The sequence below is a fragment of the Martes martes genome (assembly GCF_963455335.1).
Source record: "Martes martes genome assembly, chromosome: 18".
In the NCBI taxonomy this organism is placed as follows: Eukaryota; Metazoa; Chordata; class Mammalia; order Carnivora; family Mustelidae; genus Martes; species Martes martes.
Window position 1 is genome coordinate 10869420 of NC_137906.1, and position 22930 is coordinate 10892349.

Below are 22930 nucleotides of genomic sequence, written 5' to 3' on the forward strand. Positions count from 1 at the left end.
CAGGCTCCCCGCTGAGCAGAGACCCTGATGCGGGGCTCAATCCCAGGACTGTGGGATCATGACCTGAGCCGAAGGCAGTGGCTCAACCCACTAAGCCACCCAGGGCCCCTTTTGATAGGGATTGCATTAAATATGCAGATTGCTTTGGACAGTATAGACATTTGAACGTATTTGTTCTTCCATTCCATGAGCATGGAATGCCTTTCCATTTCCTTGTGTCCTCTTCAGTGTCTTTCATCAGGGTTTTATAGTTTTAAGAGTACAGGTCTTTTTTTTTTTTTTTAAGATTTTATTTATCAATTTGATGGAGTGCACAAGCAGGGGGAGCAGGAGAGGAAGAAGCAGGCTCCCCGCTGAGCAGGGAGCCTGATGCAGGGCTTGATCCCAGGACCCTGAGATCATGACCTGAGCTGAAGACAGATGCTTGGCAGACTGAGCCACAGAGGCTCCCCAGAGTACAAGTCTTTCACCTCTTTGGTTAGGTCTTTTTCCTAGGCATCTTATTATTTTTGGTGCAGTTGTAAATGGGTTCGTTTTCTTAATTTCTCTTTCTGCTGCTTCATTATTGATGTGTAGAAATGCAGCATGTTCCTGTAGATTGATTTTATGTCCTGCGGCTGTACTGAATTCACGTATCAGTCCTAGCAGTTTTTTGGTGGAGTCTTTGGGTTTCCTATATATATAGTCTCATGTCATCTGCAAATAGTGAATGTTTTACTTTTTCCTTACTGATTTGGATGCCTTTTATTTCTTTTTGTTGTCTGATCGCTGTGGCTAGCACTTCTAGTACTGTGTTGAATGACAGTGTTGAGAGTGGACATCCCTGGCTTATTCCTGACTGTAGAGGAAAAACTCTGTTTTTCCCCATTAAGGATGGTATTAGCTATGGGTTTTTCATATGTGTCCTGTATTATGTTGAGTTATGTTCCCTTTAAAGCTACTTTGTCAAAGTACTTATCATGAATGGATGTTGTACTTTGTCAAATGCTTGTTCTTCCTCTATTGAAATGATCATGTGGTGTTCTCATCCTTTCTCCTATTGATGTGATAGATCACATTGATTTGCGAATATTGAGCCACTCTTACAACCCAGGAATATATCCCACCCAACTGTGGTGAATGAGTCTTTTGATGTATTATTGGATTTGGTTTGCTAGTATTTTTTTGAGGATTTTTGCATCTGTGTTCATTAGAGATACTGGCCTGCCATTCTCTTTTTTAGTGGTATATTTATCTGGTTTTGGTATCAGGGTAATGCTGGCTTCATGGAAGGAAAACTTCCAACTTCATTCTTTTTCTATGTTTTTGGAATAGTTTGAAAAGAAGAGGTACTAACTCTTTAAATGTTTGGTAGAATTTGCCTGTGAAGCCATCTGGTCCTGGACTTTTGTTTGTTGGGAGTTTTTCGATTGCAGATTCAATTTCTTTGCTGGTGATGAGTCTGTTCAGCCTTTCTGTTTCTTCTTGATTCAGTTTTGGGAGGTTATTATTTCTAGGAACACATCCAGTTCTTCTAGGTTGTCCAATTTTTTGGCAAATAATTTTTCATAATGTTCTCTTATGATCGTTTATATCTCTGTGGTGTTTATTGTTTTTCCTCTGTCATTTGTGATTTTATTGATTTGGGTCCCTATTTCTTCTTGATAAGTCTGGCTTAGAGGTTTATCAGTTTTATTGATTTTTTTTTTTCCAAAGAAATAGCTTCTGGTTTCATTGATCTGTTTTATTATTATTTTTAGTTTCTATGTAATTTATTTCTGCTCTAATCTTTATTTTCCTTCCTTCTGCTGGTTTTAGGTTTTGGTGGTGGTTCTTTTTTTAGCTCCTGTAGGTGCAAGAATAGGTTGTTTGTTTGAGATTTTTCTTGCTTGAAGTAGGTCTTTATTGCTAGAATTTTCCCTCTTAGAACTGCTTATGCTGTATCCCAGAGGTCTTGAAACATTGTGTTTTCATTTTCATTCATTTCTGGTATTTTTAAACTTTTTCTTTTTATTTCCTTCATGACCCATTCATTTTTAGTAGCATATCATTTACCCTCCATGTATTTATGGTCTTTTCAGGTTTTTTCTTGTGGTTGACTTTAGTTTCATAGTGTTGTGGTCAGAAAAGATGCATGGTGTAACTTTGGTCTGTTTAAGTTTGCTGAGGCTTATTTTGTGGGCTAATATGTGATCTGTTCTGGAGAGTGTTCCATGTGTATTTTGTTTTAGGATGGAATGTTCTGAATATATCTATTAAATCCATTTGTTCCAGTGTGTCATTCAAAGACATTGTTTCCTTGTTGATGTTCTGTTTAAATGATCTGTTCATTGATGTAAGTGGAGTGTTAAAGTCTCCTACTATTACTGCTTTATGTTTATTATTGCTTTATGTTTATTATTTACTGTCTTATATATTTGGGTGCTCCCATGTTCGGTGTGTAAATATTTATAATTACTATATCTTCTTGTTGGATTGTCCGCTTTATTATTACGTGGTTTATATATAACTTCTTTGTCTCTTTTTACAGTCCTTGTTTTAACATCCATTTTGTCTGATCTAAATATTGCTACTCCGGCTTTCTTTGGACATCCATTTACATGATAAATATTTCTCCATCCCCCCATTTTCAATCTTTAGGTGTCTTTAGGTCTGAAATGAGTCTTTTGTAGGCTGCATAAGATAAGCCTTGTTTTTTTATCCATTCTGTCATCCTGTGTTTTTTGATTCAAGTGTTTAGTCCCTTTACATTCAAAGTAATTATTGATAGGTATGTATCGATTTTATTGCTTGTTGTTTCTGAAGACTTTTCCTGATTCTTTCTTGTCTTTGTCTCTTTCATAGTTTTCTGGTTTTCTTTAGTAATGTATTTGGATTTCTTTTTCTTTATTCTTTGCATAATTATTAGTGGTTTTTGATTTATGATTACATTTAGGTTTGTATATAATGTCTTCTACATATAGCATTCTATATTAAGTGGGTGATTGTTTAAATTTGAACCCATTCTTACCCCTCCCCACATTTTAGGTGTATGGTGTCATATTTTACATCCTTTTGTTTTGTTAGATCTTTGATTTTTTTACAGAAATATTCATTTTTCCTGCTTTTATGTTTCCTAACTTCATATTGTCATTTTTGGTCTTTCTTTTCCACTCAAAAAGTCCCCTTTCAATATTTTTTGCAGGACTGGTTTAGTGGCCACAAATTCCTTTAGTTTTTATTGGGAAAACTCTTCGTTTCTCCTATTCTGAATGGTATCCTTGCTGGATAGAGTATTCTCGGCCACAAGTTTTTCCCATTCAGTGCTTGAATATATTATGCCACTGCTTTCTGGCTTGAAAAATTTCTGCTGAAAAATCTTCTGATAACCTTAAGGGGTTTCCTTTGTATGTAACTGTCTTCTTTTGTCTTGCTGCTTGTAATTTTTTTTTATGGCTATATTTTGCCATTTTAATTATAATATGTTTTGGTGTGTATCTGCTTTTGTGGATTTTGTTGGGGGCTCTATGTGCCTCCTAGATCTCTCTGTTTACTTCCCCAGGTTAGGGAAGTGTTCAGCTATTATTTCTTCATGTAAATTCTCTGCCCCCTTTTCTCTCTCTCCTCCTTCTGGGATCCCTGTAATACGAATGTTACTATGTTTGATGGAGTCACCGAGTTCTCAAAGTCTATTCTTGTTTTGGATAATTCTTTTTTCTCTCTTTTGTTCAGCTTGATTACATTCCATTACTCCGTCTTCTGGGCCATTAATTTGTTCGCCTGCTTCTTCTAGCCTGCTGTTCATTCCATTGAGTGTGTTTCTCATTTCATTTATTGAGTCCTTTATCTCTGCTTTTATTCCTTATCTCTCTGTTAATGGTCTCACTGATGTCGTCCACTCCTTTCTCAAATCCAGTGAGTATCCTTAAGATCATTGCTTTAAATTCTCCATCAGCCATGTTACTTAGAACTGTTTTGCCTAGATCTCTGGCCTCTGGCCTTCCTCTTCTTTCATATGATATAAATTCCTCTGTCTTCTCATTTTGTCTAAGTCTCTGTGCCTGTTTCTGTGTGTTAGGAAAGTCACTTATGGCTCCCGGTTCTAGAGGGTAAGCTTTATGAAGAAGAGGTCTTGTAGTGCCTGTGCCCTGCAGTGCAGTGTCTTCTGGTCCCCAAGGCCTGGTGCTTCTGGGATGTATCCAGTGTGTGCTACGTGCACTCTGCTGTTGTACTTTAGTCCCTTTATTTTTCATCTAATTGTGTGCAGAGGCTCTCCTTGCCTGTGTTAGGCAGTGTTTGGTCCTGGCTTGACTGTGGCGACTTTTAACTAGCTGTGCTCTGGTCTGCTAGTAAAATGAGACCTGTTACTGCTGCTGCGTGGAACCAAGGCCTCGCAAAACATCCCGTGGGGAGACAGGTGTTGGCAGGGGTTTGGGGCCAATCTTCTTGGGGAAGGACCTCCTGTAGCGGGACTGAGGCAAGTGTGACGGGGAATGGTGGTTCCAGAGCACAGGGAAGTTGACGTTGTTGGTGCTGCACTGGTTCCCGCAGGTAGCTCTGTGTTTATGCTGAGGTTGGGAGAGGGAAATGGCACCAGCCAGTTCCTTTGTTTCTCAGGGGGGTGTCTCTCCGTGAATGCTCTTTCTATGGAACAGTCTTCGAGATGAGCAGCTAACCTCCCCACTGTGTGCCCTAGCTCCTCTTCAGATGGCTGTTCCCATGCTGTGTGTCTGGAGGCTGTTTGCCCTGCCGTTTTCCCAAGAGCAACACCAGTGTCTTCTGAGCTCTACCAGAGCCAAACTCTCCGACCTTTAAAACTTCAGGCTTTAAGTACTCCTGATTGTAAGAACTCATGAAATTTGGACCCTTTCACTTTCCAAGCCAGTTGCTATGGGGATTCATCTTCCCTGTGCGCTGGCCTGCGTGCTAGTTTGTCTTGCACCCTTCTCTGTGACTGCAGCTCCCTCCCCACTGCAGTTGCCACATTTTCTCTTCCAGTCTGTATCTCTGCACTTCCTGTCGCCTTCATTTGGCCTCTTCTGTACCTTCAGTTGTGGAGTTTGTTCTGCCAGTCCTCAGATCGATTCTAGGATATTTAGGATGATTTGATAGTTATCTTCTTGTATTCAAGGAACGAGGTGAGCCTAGGCCCCTCCTGCTTGGCCACCATCTTTTCTTCTCTGATGTGTAATTATTTTTGTATTTTGTTGGGTTTTATTTGAATATTTATTAAAGGTTTTTGCGTATCCATGAGAGATGTTTGTCTATAATTTTCTGGTTTTATACCATTTTTGTTTGGTATCAGGGTAATACTAGTTTTACAAAATGAATTTGGGATATATTCCTTTTCTGTGTTTTTGAAGAGATTGTATAGTATTGATGAAAATTCTTATTTAAACATTTGGTAGAATTTATCAGTGAAACTATATTGGCCTGGAGATTTCTTTTTTGTGAGTTTTTTAATTACAAATTCAATTTTTGGTGTCTGCAGAGTCTGTATTGTTATCCTTGGTTTTGTTTCTGATATTGGTAATTGCTGTAAATTTCTCTTTCAGCACTTCTTTAGCTGTGTCTTCACATTTTTAATATGTTGTCTTTTCATTTTCATTCAGTTCAGTGCATTTTTTAATTTCCCTTGAGACTTATTCTTTGATCTGTGGATTATATAGAAGCATGTTACTTAGTTTCCAGGTGTTTATTATTTTTTCTTGTTATCGCTCTCTAATCTCTCTAGTATGATTCCAGTGTGGTAGAAAACACACCTTTTATTATTTAAATTCTCTTAAATTTTTTGACGTTTGTTTTGTGGGCCAGGGTATGGTCTATCTTAGTGTATGTTCCACAAATGTTTGAAATGAATTTGTATTCCACTGTTGTGTGAAATGTTCTATAAATGGCCCATATCCCATGGGCTGATGATATTGCTCAGTTCTGTACCCTCGTTGATTTTCTAGTTCTTCATTTATTGACAGAAGGATGTTGAGGTTCCCAGCTGTATTTTTGGATTTCTCTATGTCTGTTTTTAGTTCTGTTAGAATTTGGTCTATGTATATTGCAGCTTTGTTGTTTGGTACAAACACATTTAGTATCGCTACACAAATACACACACAACACACATACATCATGGATATGTAAAAACCCTTAATAAATATTATAAATAAAACTCAACAAAATACAAAAATAATTACAAATCAGAGGAGAGAAGAAAAAGATGGCGGCCAAGTAGGAGGGGCCTAGGCTTGGCTTATTCCTTGAATACAGCAAGATAACTATCAATATCTATATATGGATTTTTGATAATGTCCCTATGTCTGGTAGCTTTCTTTCTTCTGAAGTGTGCTTTATCTGCTATTAGTGAAGCTGTTTTTACTTTCTTTGAATTAATGTTTGCATGACATATGTTTTCTCATCCTTCTTTCAGCCTGCTTATACTGTTAACATTTGCAGTGAGTTTCTTGTAGATATCATATGGTTGAGTCATGTTTTCAATCTACGTTGTTAATAAGGGTTTTTAATTGGTGTATTAGAATTCAGCAGATCAGGACTTAAGTCTGGTTTCTTTTTTTTTTTTTTTTAAGATTTTATTTACTTACTTTATAGAGAGTATAAGTGGGGAGAGAGAGAGGGGTGAGCAGACTCCACACTAGTGTGGAGCCTGATGTGGGGCTCAATCCCACGACCCCAAGATCACAACCTGAGCTAAAACTAAGAGTCTGATGCTCAACTGATTGAGCCACTCAGGCACCCCTTTTCTTCCTTTTCAGTGTTCTAGGGTTTCTTTCTTTCTTTTTTTTTTTTTAAGATTTTATTTATTCATTTGAAAGAGTGAGAGAGACAGAGAGGGAACACAAGCAAGGGGAGTGTGAGAGGGAGAAGAAGGCTTCCTGCCGAGCAGGGAGCCTGATGCAGGGTTCAATCCCAGGACCCTGGGATCATACCCTGAGCTGAAGACAGATGCCTAACTGACAGCCACCCAGGAGCCCCTAGGGTTTCTTTTTAAAACAAATCATTTCCTTCTTGTTGAGAGAACTTCTCTTAGTCATTCTTCTAGGGTATGTCTACTGGTGACAAATTTTCTTAGTTTTGCTTCATCTGAGGAGGTCTTGGTTTTGCCTTCATTCCTGAGGAGTATTTCCACTGTGCATAGGATTCTGGCCTGACAGTCTTTTTCTTTCAGACGTTGAAAATTGTTTTGCCACTTCTTCCTCTGGCCTCCATGGTTTTTGATCTGAAATCATCTCTCGTTTTTTCTTTTCTTTATTTCATACACTCTTCATTTCTTCTAATACTTTTTCAGCCCAGCTTAGTCTCTCCTTTCCTTCTGGGACTCTGCTGACAGGTGTGCTAGATGTTTTGTTAGAGTCCCACAGGTCCCTGGTACCCTGTTCATTTTCCCTCTGTTTTCTCTCTATTGTTCAGAGTACGTAATTTCTGTTGTTCCGTCTTCATGTTTGCTGCGCCTTTCTTCCGTAATCTCTATTCTTCTGTCTAGCTTATGTGCTGAGCTTATTTTGATTATTGTATTTTTTATTTCTAGTGTTCCCATTTGGTTCTTTTTATCTCCTGTTTCTTTGCTGAGTCTCTCTATGTTTTTCATTTGTTTCTAGTGTGTTCATAACTATCTGTTGAGCCATTTTTATCATGGCTTTTTAAAATTCCTTGTTAGATAATTCTAACATCTCTGTCTGTCATCTTAGTGTTGGCCTCTCTCTCTCTATTTTTTTTTTAAAGATTTTATTTATTTATTTGACAGACAGAGATCACAAGTAGGCAGAGAGGCAGGCAGAGAGGCAGGCAGAGAGAGGGGGAAGCAGGCTCCCCGCCGAGCAGAGAGGCCGATGCGGGGCTCGATCCTAGGACCCCGAGATCATGAACTGAGCCGACAGCAGAGGCTTAACCCACTGAACCACCCAGGCGCCCCTGTTTTGGCCTTTATTTATTGTCTTTTTTCACCCAGTTGAGAAATTCTTGGTGTGATGAGTGATTTTCAGTTGAAACCTGGATATTTTAGTGTTAGAAATTTTATGTGGATATTCTCTAATAATTGTTCAGCTGGCTTTCTGTGATACCGCTCTGGCAGAGGAAATTGTATTAGATTGAGGTAGAAGTCCAGCTTCCCTCCTCAGTCTCCATTGACAGTCATGGATGGGGCAGGATATTGGGGCTCCTCATTCCTGCTCTCCCATCTGGTCTCCACTGACACCGCAGTGGCTTTGTACTACAGGGTGATGGTGAAAGTCCTGATTCTGAAATTACCCCAGTGGAGAACTGGGGGGAGTCGTCTTTACTACCAGGCGGTGGGGGAGAAGTCCAGGCTCCTGACTTGATCTTCACTGTGGGATGGGGTGTGTGGTTTGTTACCACCCAGCGTGGATGAAAGTCCCACCTCCTAATGCATCTTCTCTAACACTGCTCTAGCAGGTGGCTTGGTATGCCTCATTACACACTGGCAAGTGGAAGTTTAGGCTGCCCCGTTGGCCTTTGCTGACCTAGGGGTTGGTGGGGGTGGGTGTCATAGTTTTTCTGAAGCTTGTGGCCAGTGGTATAGAGAATTACTATCTAAAAGTTTTCTGTCTTGCCATGTTCCCTTTTCTTGGTCTTTTGGCTAGCGAGAGCAGGCTTTCATTGGGGCTTCGTTCTGTTTGGGGTTTCCAGGTTCCTGGTTTCTTTGGCTCTGGACTATATGAGGCACAAAGAAAACCCAGGGAACTCACCACAGTGTCATCCCTTGGGTTCCAGAGTTGTTGGGTTGTCTTTTACTCTATCTTGCACAGCTTTCTTATGTTGGCTTTATATATGGTGTCCAGGGCTTTTTTTACTTAATGGAAGGAATAAGAAAAGGAACTTCTACGTCATCTTCCCAGAAGTGAAAGTCTTGTCTTTGTTTTCAAAAGATGTTTTTATGGGGTATGGAACTCTGTGTTGACATTTTTATTCTAACACCCCAAAGATGTGACTGCATTGTCTTGTGTTGTTTCTGACAAGTCTGTTGTCAGTTTTACCTTTGTTTCTATGTATATGTTTTTATTACTGCTTTTTTTAAGAAGATTTTATTTATTTGACAGAGAGAGATCACAAGCAGGTAGAGAGGCAGGCAGGCAGAGAGAGAGGGAGGAGGAAGCAGGCTCCCTGCCGAGCAGAGAGCCCAATGTGGGACTCAGTCCCAGGACCCTGAGATCATGACCTGAGCTGAAGGCAGAGGCTTAACCCACTGAGCCACCCAGGTGCCCTTACTTACTGGTTTTATGATGCTCTCTTTATCACTGGTCTCAGCAGTCTGACTGAGTGATTCTTTGTGTAGTTGTCGCTTATCTTCTGTTTGGGATTTGTTGAGGTTCTTAGATTTGTAAATATACTGTTTCAAATTTGTGTGGCTTCTAGTCATTAAAAAAACTTTTATGTTTGTAATTGGAGCACCATTATTAACCTTTCCTGGTGTATAGTTCTATGAATTTTAACACAGGTCTAGATTCATGCACACCACCACCTCCTCAGGACACAAAACTGTAGAATCACTCTAAAAATCTCCCTTGCGCTCTCTGTACACAGTCATTATTTCCTGAGATATTTGTTCTGTCCCTTCAGACTCCAATTACGTGTGTGTTTAGGGACTAACTTGGAGCCCTGCTGCTCACTGATAAGCATATCTGTTGTTGCTTTGAGTTTGTGTGTGTATGATTCATTATGGAAGATTTCTGTTGCTGAGTCTTCAAGTTCACTGATCTTTTCTCCCCTTCTGTCTAATCTGTTGTTAATCTTGCCTGGTGTGTTTTTCATCTCAGAGATTCTACTTTTCACCTGTAAAGTACGTTCGACTCTGTTTCCGCGACTCTCCCTAACATGCTCTTGTTCTCTTCTACCTCCTTAAACACGTGCTTGATTATATGTACAATGTCTTTTTTTAATGTCATTGTCTTTTGATTCTATTACTTTTGCCATTTCTGGGTCTGTTTCTATTTATTTTCTCCTTGTTGGTGGTCATTCCTGCACCTTTGTATGCCTTGTGGTCTTTGATTAGAACTTTATGTTTTGGGGTGCTGGAGGGTTTTTTTTAATCCCTATAAATATTTTTGAGCTTTATTCTGGGACACAGTTATATCATTTGGAAGTGGTTTGAGCCTTTCAATGCTTTTAAAGCTTTGTTAGGCAGGTTCTGAGCGGCCTTTTTTTAAGGCAGAGTTTCTCAATCTCAGCACTATTGATGTTCAGAGCCAGATAATGCTTTGCTGTGGGGGCTGGCCTGGGCTTCTTGTAGGATGTTTAGTGGCATTTGTGGTCTCTGCTCACAGGATACCAGTAGAACCAGTTAGTCATGAGCTAAGAATGGTTTTCACATTTTTCTAAAGTTGTAAAAGGGAAGAAGAAAAAAAGAAGAATATGCAGCAGAGACCCCATATGCGGCCACCAAGACCAGAATATATATGGAGAGGCTTTCAGCCTCTTGTAGAGCGACATTTTGTTTTTTAACTATTTGAGACAAATGCTAGTATAAGAGAAAACTTCTCTTTCCAGTATTTAAGAGCACAGGCTTTGAATATGAAGGAAATATTTGAGTCCAGGATGTGTCTTCCACTTAATACTATTTGACATTGGGCAAAATTTTAACTCTCTGAGCCTCAGTTTATTCTCTTATAAAATTGAACCAGTACATACTTATCACCTGGGTTTGTTGGAGAATTAAATGAGAATGAATGAAAGTACGTAGCTCAAGGCGTGACCTGCAGTAGCTGTTACTACTTCACTTCAGGCGTGGGGCCCGTATTTAAAATATTCTGTGAGGTCTGTATGGAGTCCTATTTTGCTAATTTGGTGGATTGTGGTCTTATCTTTCAGGTCATGCAGAAGGATTTTGTATGATGTGTACAATGCAAGCACATATCACCCAGGCACTCAGTAATCCTGGGGATGTTATTAAGCCGATGTTCGTCATTAATGAGATGCGGCGTAAGTATTATCTGTAGTAGTTTATGTTAGTATTTATTAGGTAATTGGTCTTAATGGCCTAACTGGTAAAAGATGAGCTCCTGGTGTATTATGGAAAACAAACATGTTTTATCATACGTGGGTATGGGTTCAATTAGTAACAAGTCTTTAGTAAAACATTTAGTATAGAAATACACTTTGAAACCACGAAGGATGACAGTGTAATAAGGTATTCGGTTTAATATAAGCAAATAATTTTTTTTTTTTTTTTAAGTAGGCTCCACGCCCAGCATGGAGCCCAACGTGGGGCTCAACCTCACAACTATAAGAGCAAGACCTGAGCCAAGATCAGGAGTCAGACATTCAACTGACAGAGCACCCAGGCGCCCCACAAATTTAAAAATTTTAAAAACTCACTTTGTTAATAAAATCGTTGATAAGTTTTATAATGATCCCCCCCCCGATATTTGGATTACTATGCTGAATTATAATATTGTCCCACAGGTTTCATTTCTTTTCTTTTTCTTTTTAAAGATTTTATTTATTTGACAGAGACAGAGATCACAAGTAGGCAGAGAGTCAGGCAGCAAGAGACAAAGGGAAGCAGGCTCCCTGCTGAGCAGAGAGCCCGATGTGGGGCTCGATCCCAGGACCCCGATAGCATGACATGGGCTGAAGGCAGAGGCTTAACCCACTGAGCCACCAGGCGCCCCGTGTCCCACAGGTTTCTTTAAATAGTTTTGAATTGGTTTTAATTCAGTGAATGAGTATTATGCTATGTATAGCATCAGGTATTATCAAACTAAAATTAATTATACTCTTAAAGCAACATTGAAACTCGTAACAGCAAATTTGTGGATAAATTTCACTTTTTCTTTTTCATTTTTAAATGACTTGAAAATTTTCTTTTGCATTATAATGACCCCGATAGGGTGTGTGAACTGCTTTAATGCACTCTCTGTGTGTTTTTGTAATAAACTTTTACATCATCTTAATTGAGTTAGAAGGAAAAAATGTGTGCAAATAAAAAAGAAACCCTAACTGTTAATCTGGAATCTAGCGGGGTAATTACAGGGCTGGATAATTATACAGCGACAATCTATAATCCTTTTGCCTAAAAAGCTGCCGAAGATTAAGAGGTGTTCTATTGGCCCTCGGCAGTATTAACAGGTTGGAGGAGACAACACACACGTTTTTTTTAAAGATTTTATTTATTTATTTGTCAGAGAGAGAACAAGCACAAGCAGGGGGAGCAGCAGGCAGAGAGAGAAGCAGGCTCCCCGCTGAGCCCGGAGCCTGATGCGGAACTCCATCCCAGGACCCTGGGATCATGATCTGAGCCACCCAGGCTTCCCAGCACAAACATTTTTTAAACAGTTTTGGATCCTGGCAGAATTTCAGCCAGGGGAAATTTTGTTTGCTTAATTTTGTATATATAAAGAGTGATTAATTATTTTTAAACCTAGACTTTAAGAAAAGGTCATTGCTGTTTGTGTGCATGTATATTCACGAGCTCACATAACCCCCGCACACGTGGCGGGAGCACGAGATTGCCATTTTTGTAGGCAGAACTGGCAGAATACTGCCAGTTTCATATGGCTCAAACTAATATATGTTTCTGTATATTCATGTCTAGAAATTGGTCTATTCATGTTTTAGTGTGACATTGTTTAGGCACTTGTTTTTTATTATCATTTGGTCTTGTAGCCATTTAGTCCATTAGAAACAAGGCTGCTGGGCACCTGGGTGGCCCAGCTGGTTAAGCGACTGCCTTGGACTCAGGTCATGATCTCGGAGTCCTGGGATCAAGTCCTGCATCGGGCTCCCAGCTTCATGGGGAGTCTCCTTCTCCCTCTGACCTTCTCCCCTCTCGTGCTTTCTCTCTGTCTCTGTCTCAAATAAATAAATAAAATCTCTTTAAAAAAAAAAAAAGACACAAGGCTGCAGAGATCCTGAGGACACAGTATGTTCTGTGGGTTGTTGAGTCAGAACCAAGATGCACTCAGACATTTATGTTTGCTGTGGAGTCTCTTAGGGAGACCTGGCACTGAATTTAAGATGGTGTGCACTAAGATCTCGTCTCAAACAAACATTAACGTTTTGAACAAAGTTTTGAGACAATGCAGCTGAAGTTGAATTTATTCAAGTATAGTTTTGTTAGCTGCAGACCTGGAGCCTCTGGGCTCTCAGCAGCTCTAGGCCACGTGCACTTGGAATGGTCTACGGGGCGTGGGCCTTGCTGTCCGCAGGGTAGTGTATGTGAGTGCTGCGTCCTCATAAAATAGTTAGCTGCTTCCTAACTGACAGATGGCCATTAGGTGGAACGTCTGGGGGGTACAGCTGGGGCATATCCTATGTGAAGATAAAAGTTTGTCTTTACTGAAACTTCACAGGTATAGCTAGGCACTTCCGCTTTGGAAACCAAGAAGATGCCCACGAATTCCTTCAGTACACTGTTGATGCTATGCAAAAAGCATGCTTGAATGGCAGCAATAAGTGAGTACAGCAAAGCATCGGTCACTTCTTCCCTTGGCATCGCTGGCTTACTGGAGTTGAGTTGTGCCTTTTACAGTGAATGTACCGAGCTCTGTGTTTGCTTCCCTTTGACTTTGCCCTGCCTCTTCCTCAAGCGATTGCCATCATTTTTAAATGGTGGAAAAATTTGAAGGGTATGCTTACTATAACAATGTGGATTTAATTACAGAAATCAGGAATTGGGGGTTGATTTTGCCATTACTCAGTTTCTCAGCTTCAGCATACCTTTGCAGATCTAAAACTAGCCACTTTTCCTTTCTGGTTGTGCCCAGCATGTTTTCTGCTCCTCTCCAGCCTCTGAAATCTTTGTGTGTTCCCTGCATCTTTCTTACTCTGGTCAGTTACCAATTCTTGCATTTTCTTCCTTAAAATCTAAATGTAGACTCAAGAGGAAGATTGCAGGTGCAACTAGATACCAGATCCTAACCCACTTGCATTTCCCGAACACACCTGGTAGATCTCCTGTTCCACTCCCACCGTCGCTGTCACTGCCTTGGCTGGGCTCTGCTCACTTGGATGACGGCCCCCGGGGCAGAGGAGAAAGCGCTGCGCTCCCTGCCTTCAGCAGCGGGTCCGCACATCCAGTGTCACAGCCTTGCCGCTTCCTGGCCACATTCCTGCCTCAGTGTCAGCTCCCTTCTCAGTACTGTCCTGTCTCTTTCTGCCTCTCCCCGAACCCTCACTGTGCTGTCGTCCAGGTGAGACAACTCTCTGGCTGCCATGCGTACTGGTGTCTTTTTATTTCGTGGCTTTCTATTTGAATTCTTGTTCTTTTAGAGATGTCCAGGCTTTTAAAATTCGGTCACAGCATCTGTAATTATTGCAGAACTCTTGTCTCATGTCACTGTTTATTTTTCAGATTAGACAGACACACCCAGGCTACCACCCTCGTTTGTCAGATATTTGGAGGATACCTAAGATCTAGAGGTAAAGTTTTATTTAAGGTTGATAAAGAGGTACGTGCATGTGGTTAAAGAAGTGCAGTAGGAAAGGGTTAGCAATGGACAGTGTGTCTCCCTTCCCCCCAGTTCAGAGTGTAGCCTGCCAGTACTTTCCTGTGCACGAGCAGACTGGGAGTGTGTTAGATGGATCTCTTTCCTTTTTCTCTGAACATGAGAAATCTTTTTACATCTCAGTACATGCAGGTAACACGGTCTCTCAACGGCTGAAGTAGAATTCCATTTATTTAAGTCCCCTAACAATGGATATTGAAGCTGTTTGTAATTCTTTGGTGTTACTACCATTAGTCATTCACGGAACATCCTTCTACGATGCCTTTCTGTTCACGGAGAAGTGTCTAAGTAGGATGAGTTCTTAGTTATTAGAATTTCTGCATTGAAGGGTGGTGTGTGTGTTTTAAATTCTGATACTCCAGATTGTTCTTCCAAGAGGTTATCCCTGTTCACATTCCAGCCAGCAGCACCCGTGGGCTGCCCTCACGACACCTTGGGCCGTATTAACACTGTTGCCCAATCTGAAAAATGTACTTTAAATTTTTTATTTGAAAATAATATTTTTGTGTTCTTTTGTGTCAGTAGTTGGTTTCGCCATAAGGGTTACACTTTGCTTATTCTTTGCATTTTATTTTCATTTCAGTCAAGTGTTTAAATTGCAAAGGCGTCTCGGATACGTTCGACCCCTATCTCGATATAACGTTGGAGATAAAGGTACGTTTGCTAGTGGTGGCGGTGAGGTTAGAAAAAAACAGTCAGACTTTGTGTGACTTTATCTGTGGTTCATTTATAACTTCGACTACACTTGCTAGAGAATACGAATTGAAACTGTTCATATGCTGAGACTGTATTTCGAGGAAATAATGTAAGATTTGTAGCAGGGAGCGTAGGGAATTTTCTTGCTCTTTGACTTTTCACTTGATTGTGATAAAGTCAGAACTGGTTGGCTCCATTAGCTTAATTTAGATGCTTGTCACTGTTTAGAAACTTTTGTTTCTTGCATTCTCTAAGCTCCTATTTTCTGTTACGTTCTTACTTTTCCTATTACAAATGTAATACATGCCTAGGATGGAAACGGGGAACGTTGCAGATGTGTAGAGGGTCCCATTCCTCAGGGTGAACCCTTAACAATCTGATATAAACTGTTCCAGAACCTGTTCTTTACTGCCTCTAACAACACGATTACACCTTCGGCCTGTTCGGTCACTGGCCACCTTCACGTACTTCCGCTCGGCCGCCTCTCTGGGGGCATGTGCTTCGGGGGTGCCGCGGCCCCCTGAGCGTGGGCACCGCCAGGCACAGGCCCTCTTCCTTGCTGGTGTGTGTTGGGGTTTTTTCCCCCCATTTTATGCTCTTCGGAATCACGCTGCAGCAAGCAGCTTCTCTACATGTCGTTCACTTGGACGTGCACGGCGTCTGACGGAGGGAAAATCATGGGATGGGTACACGTATAAGAGTCAATGTCTGATAAAAGAGAAATTTCTACATGGAAATTCACATTGGCTTTTAGACCTCTGAGTCATGTTTTTTCTTTCTTCCGTCGAGTGGCGGTGAGCGGTCCCACGTGCTGATGCTGTTCTTCTCTTCCCAGGCCGCTCAGAGCGTGAACAAGGCGTTGGAGCAGTTCGTGAAGCCAGAGCAGCTCGATGGGGAAAACTCTTACAAGTGCAGCAAGTACGCGGGTGTGGCAGCGGGGCCGGGAGAGCCCCGTTTGCTTCTGTGCGGTGTGGGAGGACATCGGGTCTCTGTGCTCCCAGGGCTGGAGCGCTGGGTGTCTGCCTGCACCTCTGCCCCAGGGAGGGTCGTGCCCAGGACTGGGCGGGTGTTTCGGGGGGCTGTGCACGGTAGCTGCTCGGCCTGGCGCGGCCCAGCTGATGCGTCTGTTCGTGGACTCCTTGTTAGGAGAGGCGCCGATGGAGTGGGGCTCGCCTCCTCTGAGAGCAGTTAAGGCTCTTGCTCTCTCCTCTGCTTCTCACCCGGGATTCAGGGTGGCATCTGCTGGAAACATCCAGTGTGGATGATTCACTGCTGTGTTGCCCTGTGAAGTCAAGAGAGCCTCTATTTGAAGAAAGTCCTGTTTCACATGTTTTAGTAGATCTTCATTTTTTTAGAAGCTGGTACTACGGGTGCTCGTTACCAAATACTCATGTCTTGGGGGGAAAGCTCCCCACAGCCTCAGGCACCTCTCCTATTCTAAGTTCCACGGATGTTCAGTTTGAGTTGAGAGAACTCTGTATTTAGCCTAATTTAAAAATTATCAGTGACTCTGGGGCTTCTCAGAATCTGTCCTAGCTTCCTTTTTTCTTTTATGCTAATTGAGCAGTCTCCCCCTGTCATAAATTTTGGTGGTTTTGTTTTGTTTTGTTTTAAGATTTTTTAAAAAATTTATTTGACAGAAATCACAAGTAGGCAGAGAGGCAGGCAGAGAGAGAGGAGGAAGCAGGCTCGCTGCTGAGCAGAGAGCCCGATGCAGGACTTAATCCCAAAACCCTGAGATCATGACCTGAGCCAAAGGCAGAGGCTTAACCCACTGAGCCACCCAGGCGCCCCAAATTTTAGTGTTTTCACTGTTGGTTGAGAGGAGGGGTGGTGTTTTTTTTAGCTAGTAGCTTTCTTTTGGTTTGGTGGGAAATGTTTCAGAAAAATAACAAGGGAAAGACTTAAAAAATACATATATACATACACAACACACATCTTCTTAATCCTTTATTTCTGTTTATTTCAAGGTGTAAAAAGATGGTTCCAGCTTCAAAGAGGTTCACTATACACAGGTCCTCTAATGTTCTTACACTTTCTCTGAAACGTTTTGCAAATTTTACTGGTGGAAAAATTGCTAAGGTAGGTAGATAATATTAATAACCTTTTATGTGGTCTTTCTCAAGGCTTATGTGTCAGTAACTATCAAGGGTTATACACGACCTAACTGAACAGTTTGTTACCTTGATTTCCTGGGTTCTAGTACTTAGTGGGGAGAAACGTGTCCGAGCATTGAGCTGGTGTAGTGTGCCTGTGCGTTCCTGAGTGCAGTTCCTCTGTCCTTTAGCTGGTTGGACTCTTCTGATGACAAAATTGGTAACTGTGGTCTGCACTTGGGCATCGTGGTCAGGGAAAGCGGGGAGACACAGGGAGAGCCAGTGTCATTCGCAATCCAAAGAGGGCGGTCTTGCTCGATCTCACACTCTTTTGTCAGAGTTGGCTTTCTTTGTCGAGGTTTTCTCAGGGTAGCACACTGAATTTTCATATTTTCTTTCCACTTCCTGAAGACTGGATGTATCAGAAATCAGTAGTATGCAAGAGATCTAAACAGTCCCTTCCCAAAGTAGTAAAGCCACGTGCGACCGACATGCAGAATTAGCGTTCCATCCCGTGGCCAATTCAGAGGGTTTGCTTAATGCAGAGCCTTGTCTGCTTCAGGGTGGGAGCGCACGAAGGACGTGCGGGCTCAGGGTGGCTCCAGGCTGACTGTGCCTTTTGAAGTGTGGTTCAGCGTGTTAGGTTTCTGCTGGAACATCCAAGGGCACAGAGCCCGGTGGTGCGCGGGCCTCTGTGGGGATATGTGGAATGATCTGGGCCTTCAGAAGCGACATTCCTGATCCTCTCCCCATTTCTGTGTAGGATGTGAAATATCCTGAATATCTTGATATCCGACCGTACATGTCACAGCCGAATGGAGAACCGATTATCTATGTTCTGTACGCAGTGCTGGTGCACACGGGCTTTAACTGCCACGCCGGCCACTACTTCTGCTACATCAAAGTAAGCCGTACAGGTTTTGCTGTCTTAAAATAGCCTCTAAGGTAGCACTGGCTCTTGGGGGACAAGGTGGGGCTTTGCCAGTGAAAATACGAAGGCCCATTTTTCTTACTTTCCTGTTTGGTGTTCCGTCTTCGTCCGATCGTATCTAATTCCTCCTTTGTTGCCTCTCTCTTGCAGGCGAGCAATGGCCTCTGGTACCAAATGAATGACTCCATCGTATCTACCAGTGATATTAGATCGGTACTCAGTCAGCAAGCTTACGTTCTCTTTTATATCAGGTACCAGCAGGAAAACGGATTTTCACATTTTCTGTTACATCCTTTCTTTTCATCTCAGCAGCATATTTAAATTCCGTATTCGGTTATTGAAACATCAGCTTACTGGGGCCAGCAGAGTAAGGGAGGTAGTTTTTGGGTGTGGATTAGGAGTCGGATTTAGCTTCCAGCCCTGTGGCCAGCTGACAGGGAAGCACGCAGAGAAGGTGCCCAGTGATGGTGGAGGAGGGTGGGCTGCTGTGGGCAGCACATGGTAGGGGCCTGGGGCCAGGGAGGCAGGGTGTGGAGGCCTCAGGAAGGGGCCTCTGAGGACCTGGGTGTGGTTACGTCTCAACCACTGAGCATAGGCAGCTAGTCACATTCCTGGCCGGGCCTGGCTGGGCACCGGCTCACCACTCCCCATTGCTGCTGCGCGCTCTGACTCGCTAATTCCATTTCTGGAAATGCGTGGTCTTAGAAAAACTCTGATGTGTGCTGTAAGGTGTTCATTTATAGTAGCTGAAAATTAAGAACAAATTAAGGAGAATGAGTATGTACATTATAGCACATCCTTGTGTTGGACTATTATGCAGCTGTTAAAAATGATTTTTATGTTGACCCTTTTTTTCCCTAAATGATACAAGAGAGTGTTCTATATATATGGAGAAAAAGCAGTTTGAAATCTTTCACAGTGGAATTGAAAAAAACAGTACAGGCGAAAGCCTGGAGGATATTCCAGTGAATTGGAACAGTAGAAGCCTCTCATGGGTGCGATGAGGCATAGTGTTTGTGTGTTTAACTTCTGGATACAGACTTCTTATAAGAGCATGTACTTATATTTAGAAAAATGTAAGTAAACAGAAAAGAATTGCTTTCAGGTAGTGGCATCTCTGGCACACACAATCAAAAATACCACTTTTGCACGGTTACCTTTGTGCTTCCCCGTGGGGGCACCTGCCGCTAACCTTGACCCAGAGGGGATCCTGTGCGAAGCTCCATGCACTGCAGCTTCTCGTTCTGGTCCCTGGGGGGCTACAGATGAATCTCTCCTAAGGACGTGCCCTATGAAGCCTTAACTGCTGTCACTCTCTGTCCCCAGGTCCCACGATGTGAAAAATGGAGGTGAACTCACTCATTCCACTCACAGCCCCGGCCAGTCCTCACCCCGACCTGTGATCAGCCAGCGCGTTGTCAACAACAAACAGGCTGCGTCAGGGTTTATCGGACCACAGCTCCCCTCTCACATGATAAAGGTAACATTCCAGAGGTGGGATGTAATCTCTGGTAACTTGGGTATTGTTCAGAGCCTCTGGTTAGCACTGCAGGAGCCACCATGTCCTCGTACAACTGAATGCCTTGTCAAAAAAGTTCATACAAGCCATTAATTATAAAATATTTCAAATATACAGAATATCTCAGGGTATGACTGTAATGACCGAGAAAAAGGTCTGGGTATGGGTGTATATTTAAACGCAAGAGCGTAAGTGAGAGAGCACAAGAGCACAGGAAGAGGGAGAAGCAGATTCCCCGCTGAGCAGGGAGCCCGATGTGGGCCTTGATCCGAGGACCCCAGGATCATGATATGAGCTGAAGGTAGCTGCTTACCTGACTGAGCCACCCAGGCGCCCCAAACTAGAGATTTTAGCCCTCACTTTGGACTTTCATTCAGAGTGGACTTAATATTTGGGGATTCTTTTGTTGTTGTTGTTGTTGTTTTCCTTAAGATTTTATTTATTTATTTGACAGAGACACAGCGAGAGAGGGAATACAAGCAGCAGGAGTGGGAGAGGGAGAAGCAGGCTTCCCGCTGAGCAGGGAGCCCAATGCGGGGCTCAGTCCCAGGACCCTGGGATCATGACCTGAGCTGAAGGCAGATGCCTAATGACTGAGCCATCCAGGTGCCCCAATATTTGGGGATTCTTGATGAATGCTAGAAACAGGAAAGCGACTCACGAAAAGTTTATTTTCAGTGTATCCGTGTAGCCCTTTCAGGAGTGTGGTGTGTTCTGTCTGCCGTCCAGCGGCTCAGACGCACCCCCTGGTGGTCAATGCCTGTGTCACGTGACACACAGACCTTCAGGAGGGAAGGCCTGGCGTTTGCCGGCCTGATGCAGTGATTATGGTCACCGTCTGTGTGTGGAAGCAACCCCCGCCCCCCATACCGTAGTGCTGTGACAGCCTTTCCATTTGAGTGTGATTTGTTTGATTCAGCATATGGTCTAGTTGTGTACTGTATTTTATGGACATTGGATAGTGTTTGGATTGTAGCCGGAGTCACAAATCCAGTGCCTCTGGGAGCTGTCCAGGGGCTGGGCTCCTGCCTTGGCTCTGCTTAATAGCGACGCCAGCACCCTGGTCAGCTAGAAGCATGTGCGCTGCGTGGGAGGGTGGCGAATACTGATTTTTTTCAAGGTTTTTTGTTTTCCTTTATGTGAAACCTTCAGATGTTAAGATAGCAACTAATTCAGGTATTTGACAAAACTCTGTGAAGGCCACGCAGAACACCTCTGTGAATTGTGGTCTCACCCACGGCCACCAGTTTGCACCCTAGGATAGAGCCGCATAGGTGGATATGGAGCAGAACCGTGTAAGAGTAGGACTCAGAGGGGACGTGGAGCGGGGGGGACGGCGCCCCAGGCCGCTCTCTGTGTCTGCCCATGCCACCCATTTCCCTGCTCGCTGGCACGCACTTCTGCCTGTATGGCAGTGGGCTCCTAGGAAACCCTGCCAAGGGAAGCGGGCTTCTTCATTTCTGTCAGATTGGAGCAGAAAGAATTGGGGCTGGGGTTTGTTCTGGACAGAAATAGTTGTTGATTACTTACCAGAAAACAGGGACCCATGGAAGGTTTATGGCCAAAGCGGACAGGAGGAGGAGGTGACTGTAGGTGTGGGAAACTTGATATTCTAATAAAGAAGATGAGAAAGGGAAGGGCCCCTAGCCAGACTGGGTTCTTCTGGACCGTTCCTGGGGCTCTCACCGTCTGGGGTCTTCTTTCTTCCAGAATCCACCTCACTTAAATGGGACTGGGCCGCTGAAAGAAGCACCAAGCAGCTCCATGTCGAGTCCCAGTGGAAATGCCAGTGTCAGCCGGGCTGGTTCTGTTAATGCTTCGACTTCTGTTCAAAACTGGTCTGTTAACAGGCCATCAGTGATTCCGGAACACCCCAAGAAACAAAAAATCACGATCAGTATTCACAACAAGTTACCTGTTCGCCAAGGCCAGTCTCAGCCCAACCTTCACAGCGGTTCTTTGGAGAACCCAACCAAGCCTGTTCCCTCTTCTACCATTACCAACTCTTCTGCAATACAGCCTACCTCGAGCGCGCCTACGACGGCGGTTTCTAGTAAAGTCACAAAGCAGATGACCCCGAGCGAGTCCTGTTCTCAGCCCGTGATGAACGGCAAGTCCAAGCTGAGCTCCAGCGTCCTGGTGCCCTATGGCGCCGAGTCGTCCGAAGAGTCTGATGAGGAGGCCAAGGGCCTAGGCAAGGAAAACGGTCTCGGTACGATCGAGAGCTCGAACTCTTCTGTGCAGGATGCGGAAGATGACGAGGCCTCCCCGCTCGAGCTTCGAGAGCCCCTTGCTCTAAATGGTGCTGACAGTACAGACAGCGACCTAAAGGAAAACGGTCTGCCTTGTGATGGTGCCAGTTGCCAAGTCCCGCCTACTCTACACTCAGAAAATCCCTTTTCTAAGGCGAATGGTCTGCCGGGAAAGGTGAGCATCTTGGGGTGGCCCGGGGGATGCTGGGAGGGGGGCTTTGCTTCGATTCTCACGTCCAGCCGCTCACGGGCTGCAGGTCAGAGTTCGGGAGGCGCCCGGAGGCAGTGAGGGTTGAAAGAGCTTTGTTTTTTATCGTAGTTGATGCCTGCTCCTCTGCCGCCTCTCCCAGAAGACAAAATCTTAGAGACCTTCAAACTCAGCAACAAGGTGAAAGGTTCGACCGAAGAAACCAGGTAAGATGATGACGGGCAAGGAGACCGTGACGGTGCCCGTGCGCCGTGTGCTGCTGTTTTCACTGTGCACGTCTCATCGTGAACCTCTTGAATCTCATGAATCTATTCATGAGCTAGAGAAGTTGTTAAGTGCCTCTTAGAAAAGGAAAGAAAAAACTTATCAGACAAATTGCCATTTTTCTGTGAAAACGATGTCCTTGAGCTAACGCTTTGTTCAGCCTAGCCCCGTCTCTCTGGCTTACGGACGCTGCGGCCCGCTTCCAGGTCTGACACCTGGCCTTCCAGCGACAAACGCGAAGACTCGCTAAGGTTGTAGGGCAGGGCTTCTCAGCTCCCATCAAGCTGCAGATATTCTGCTCCTTCTAGAATCCTGAAATTTCATTCATAGATAAGACAGTCCATCTCCACATTGAATGCTTTGTTTGCTTTTTTAAATCGGCACGATTCCTGAGTGTAATGTAACGGGAATGAAAGACAGGAGGAATATACCAGCTGGTGGCGTTTTGGTTTGCCCACGAGTGCACGACGACGCCCCAAGTGGGTTTGCCATGAACCTTGCCATGTGGGACATGGCCTGGCGTCCTGAGCGCAGT

At 43.4% G+C, this 22930-nt stretch overlaps 1 protein-coding gene across 1 annotated transcript in view; it reads left to right on the forward strand.

Annotated features, from left to right (window-relative positions):
• USP42 (ubiquitin specific peptidase 42) overlaps positions 1-22930 on the forward strand; it is a 50782-nt gene that overhangs the window by 19344 nt on the left and 8508 nt on the right. The window contains exons 4-14 of the mRNA XM_080830504.1: positions 10792-10902; positions 13275-13377; positions 14276-14343; positions 15013-15083; positions 15961-16043; positions 17096-17207; positions 17985-18125; positions 18303-18403; positions 19479-19632; positions 21382-22098; positions 22243-22337. Coding sequence (XP_080686630.1) covers positions 10792-10902; positions 13275-13377; positions 14276-14343; positions 15013-15083; positions 15961-16043; positions 17096-17207; positions 17985-18125; positions 18303-18403; positions 19479-19632; positions 21382-22098; positions 22243-22337 — 1756 coding nt within the window. The remainder of the gene's footprint in view (positions 1-10791; positions 10903-13274; positions 13378-14275; positions 14344-15012; positions 15084-15960; positions 16044-17095; positions 17208-17984; positions 18126-18302; positions 18404-19478; positions 19633-21381; positions 22099-22242; positions 22338-22930) is intronic.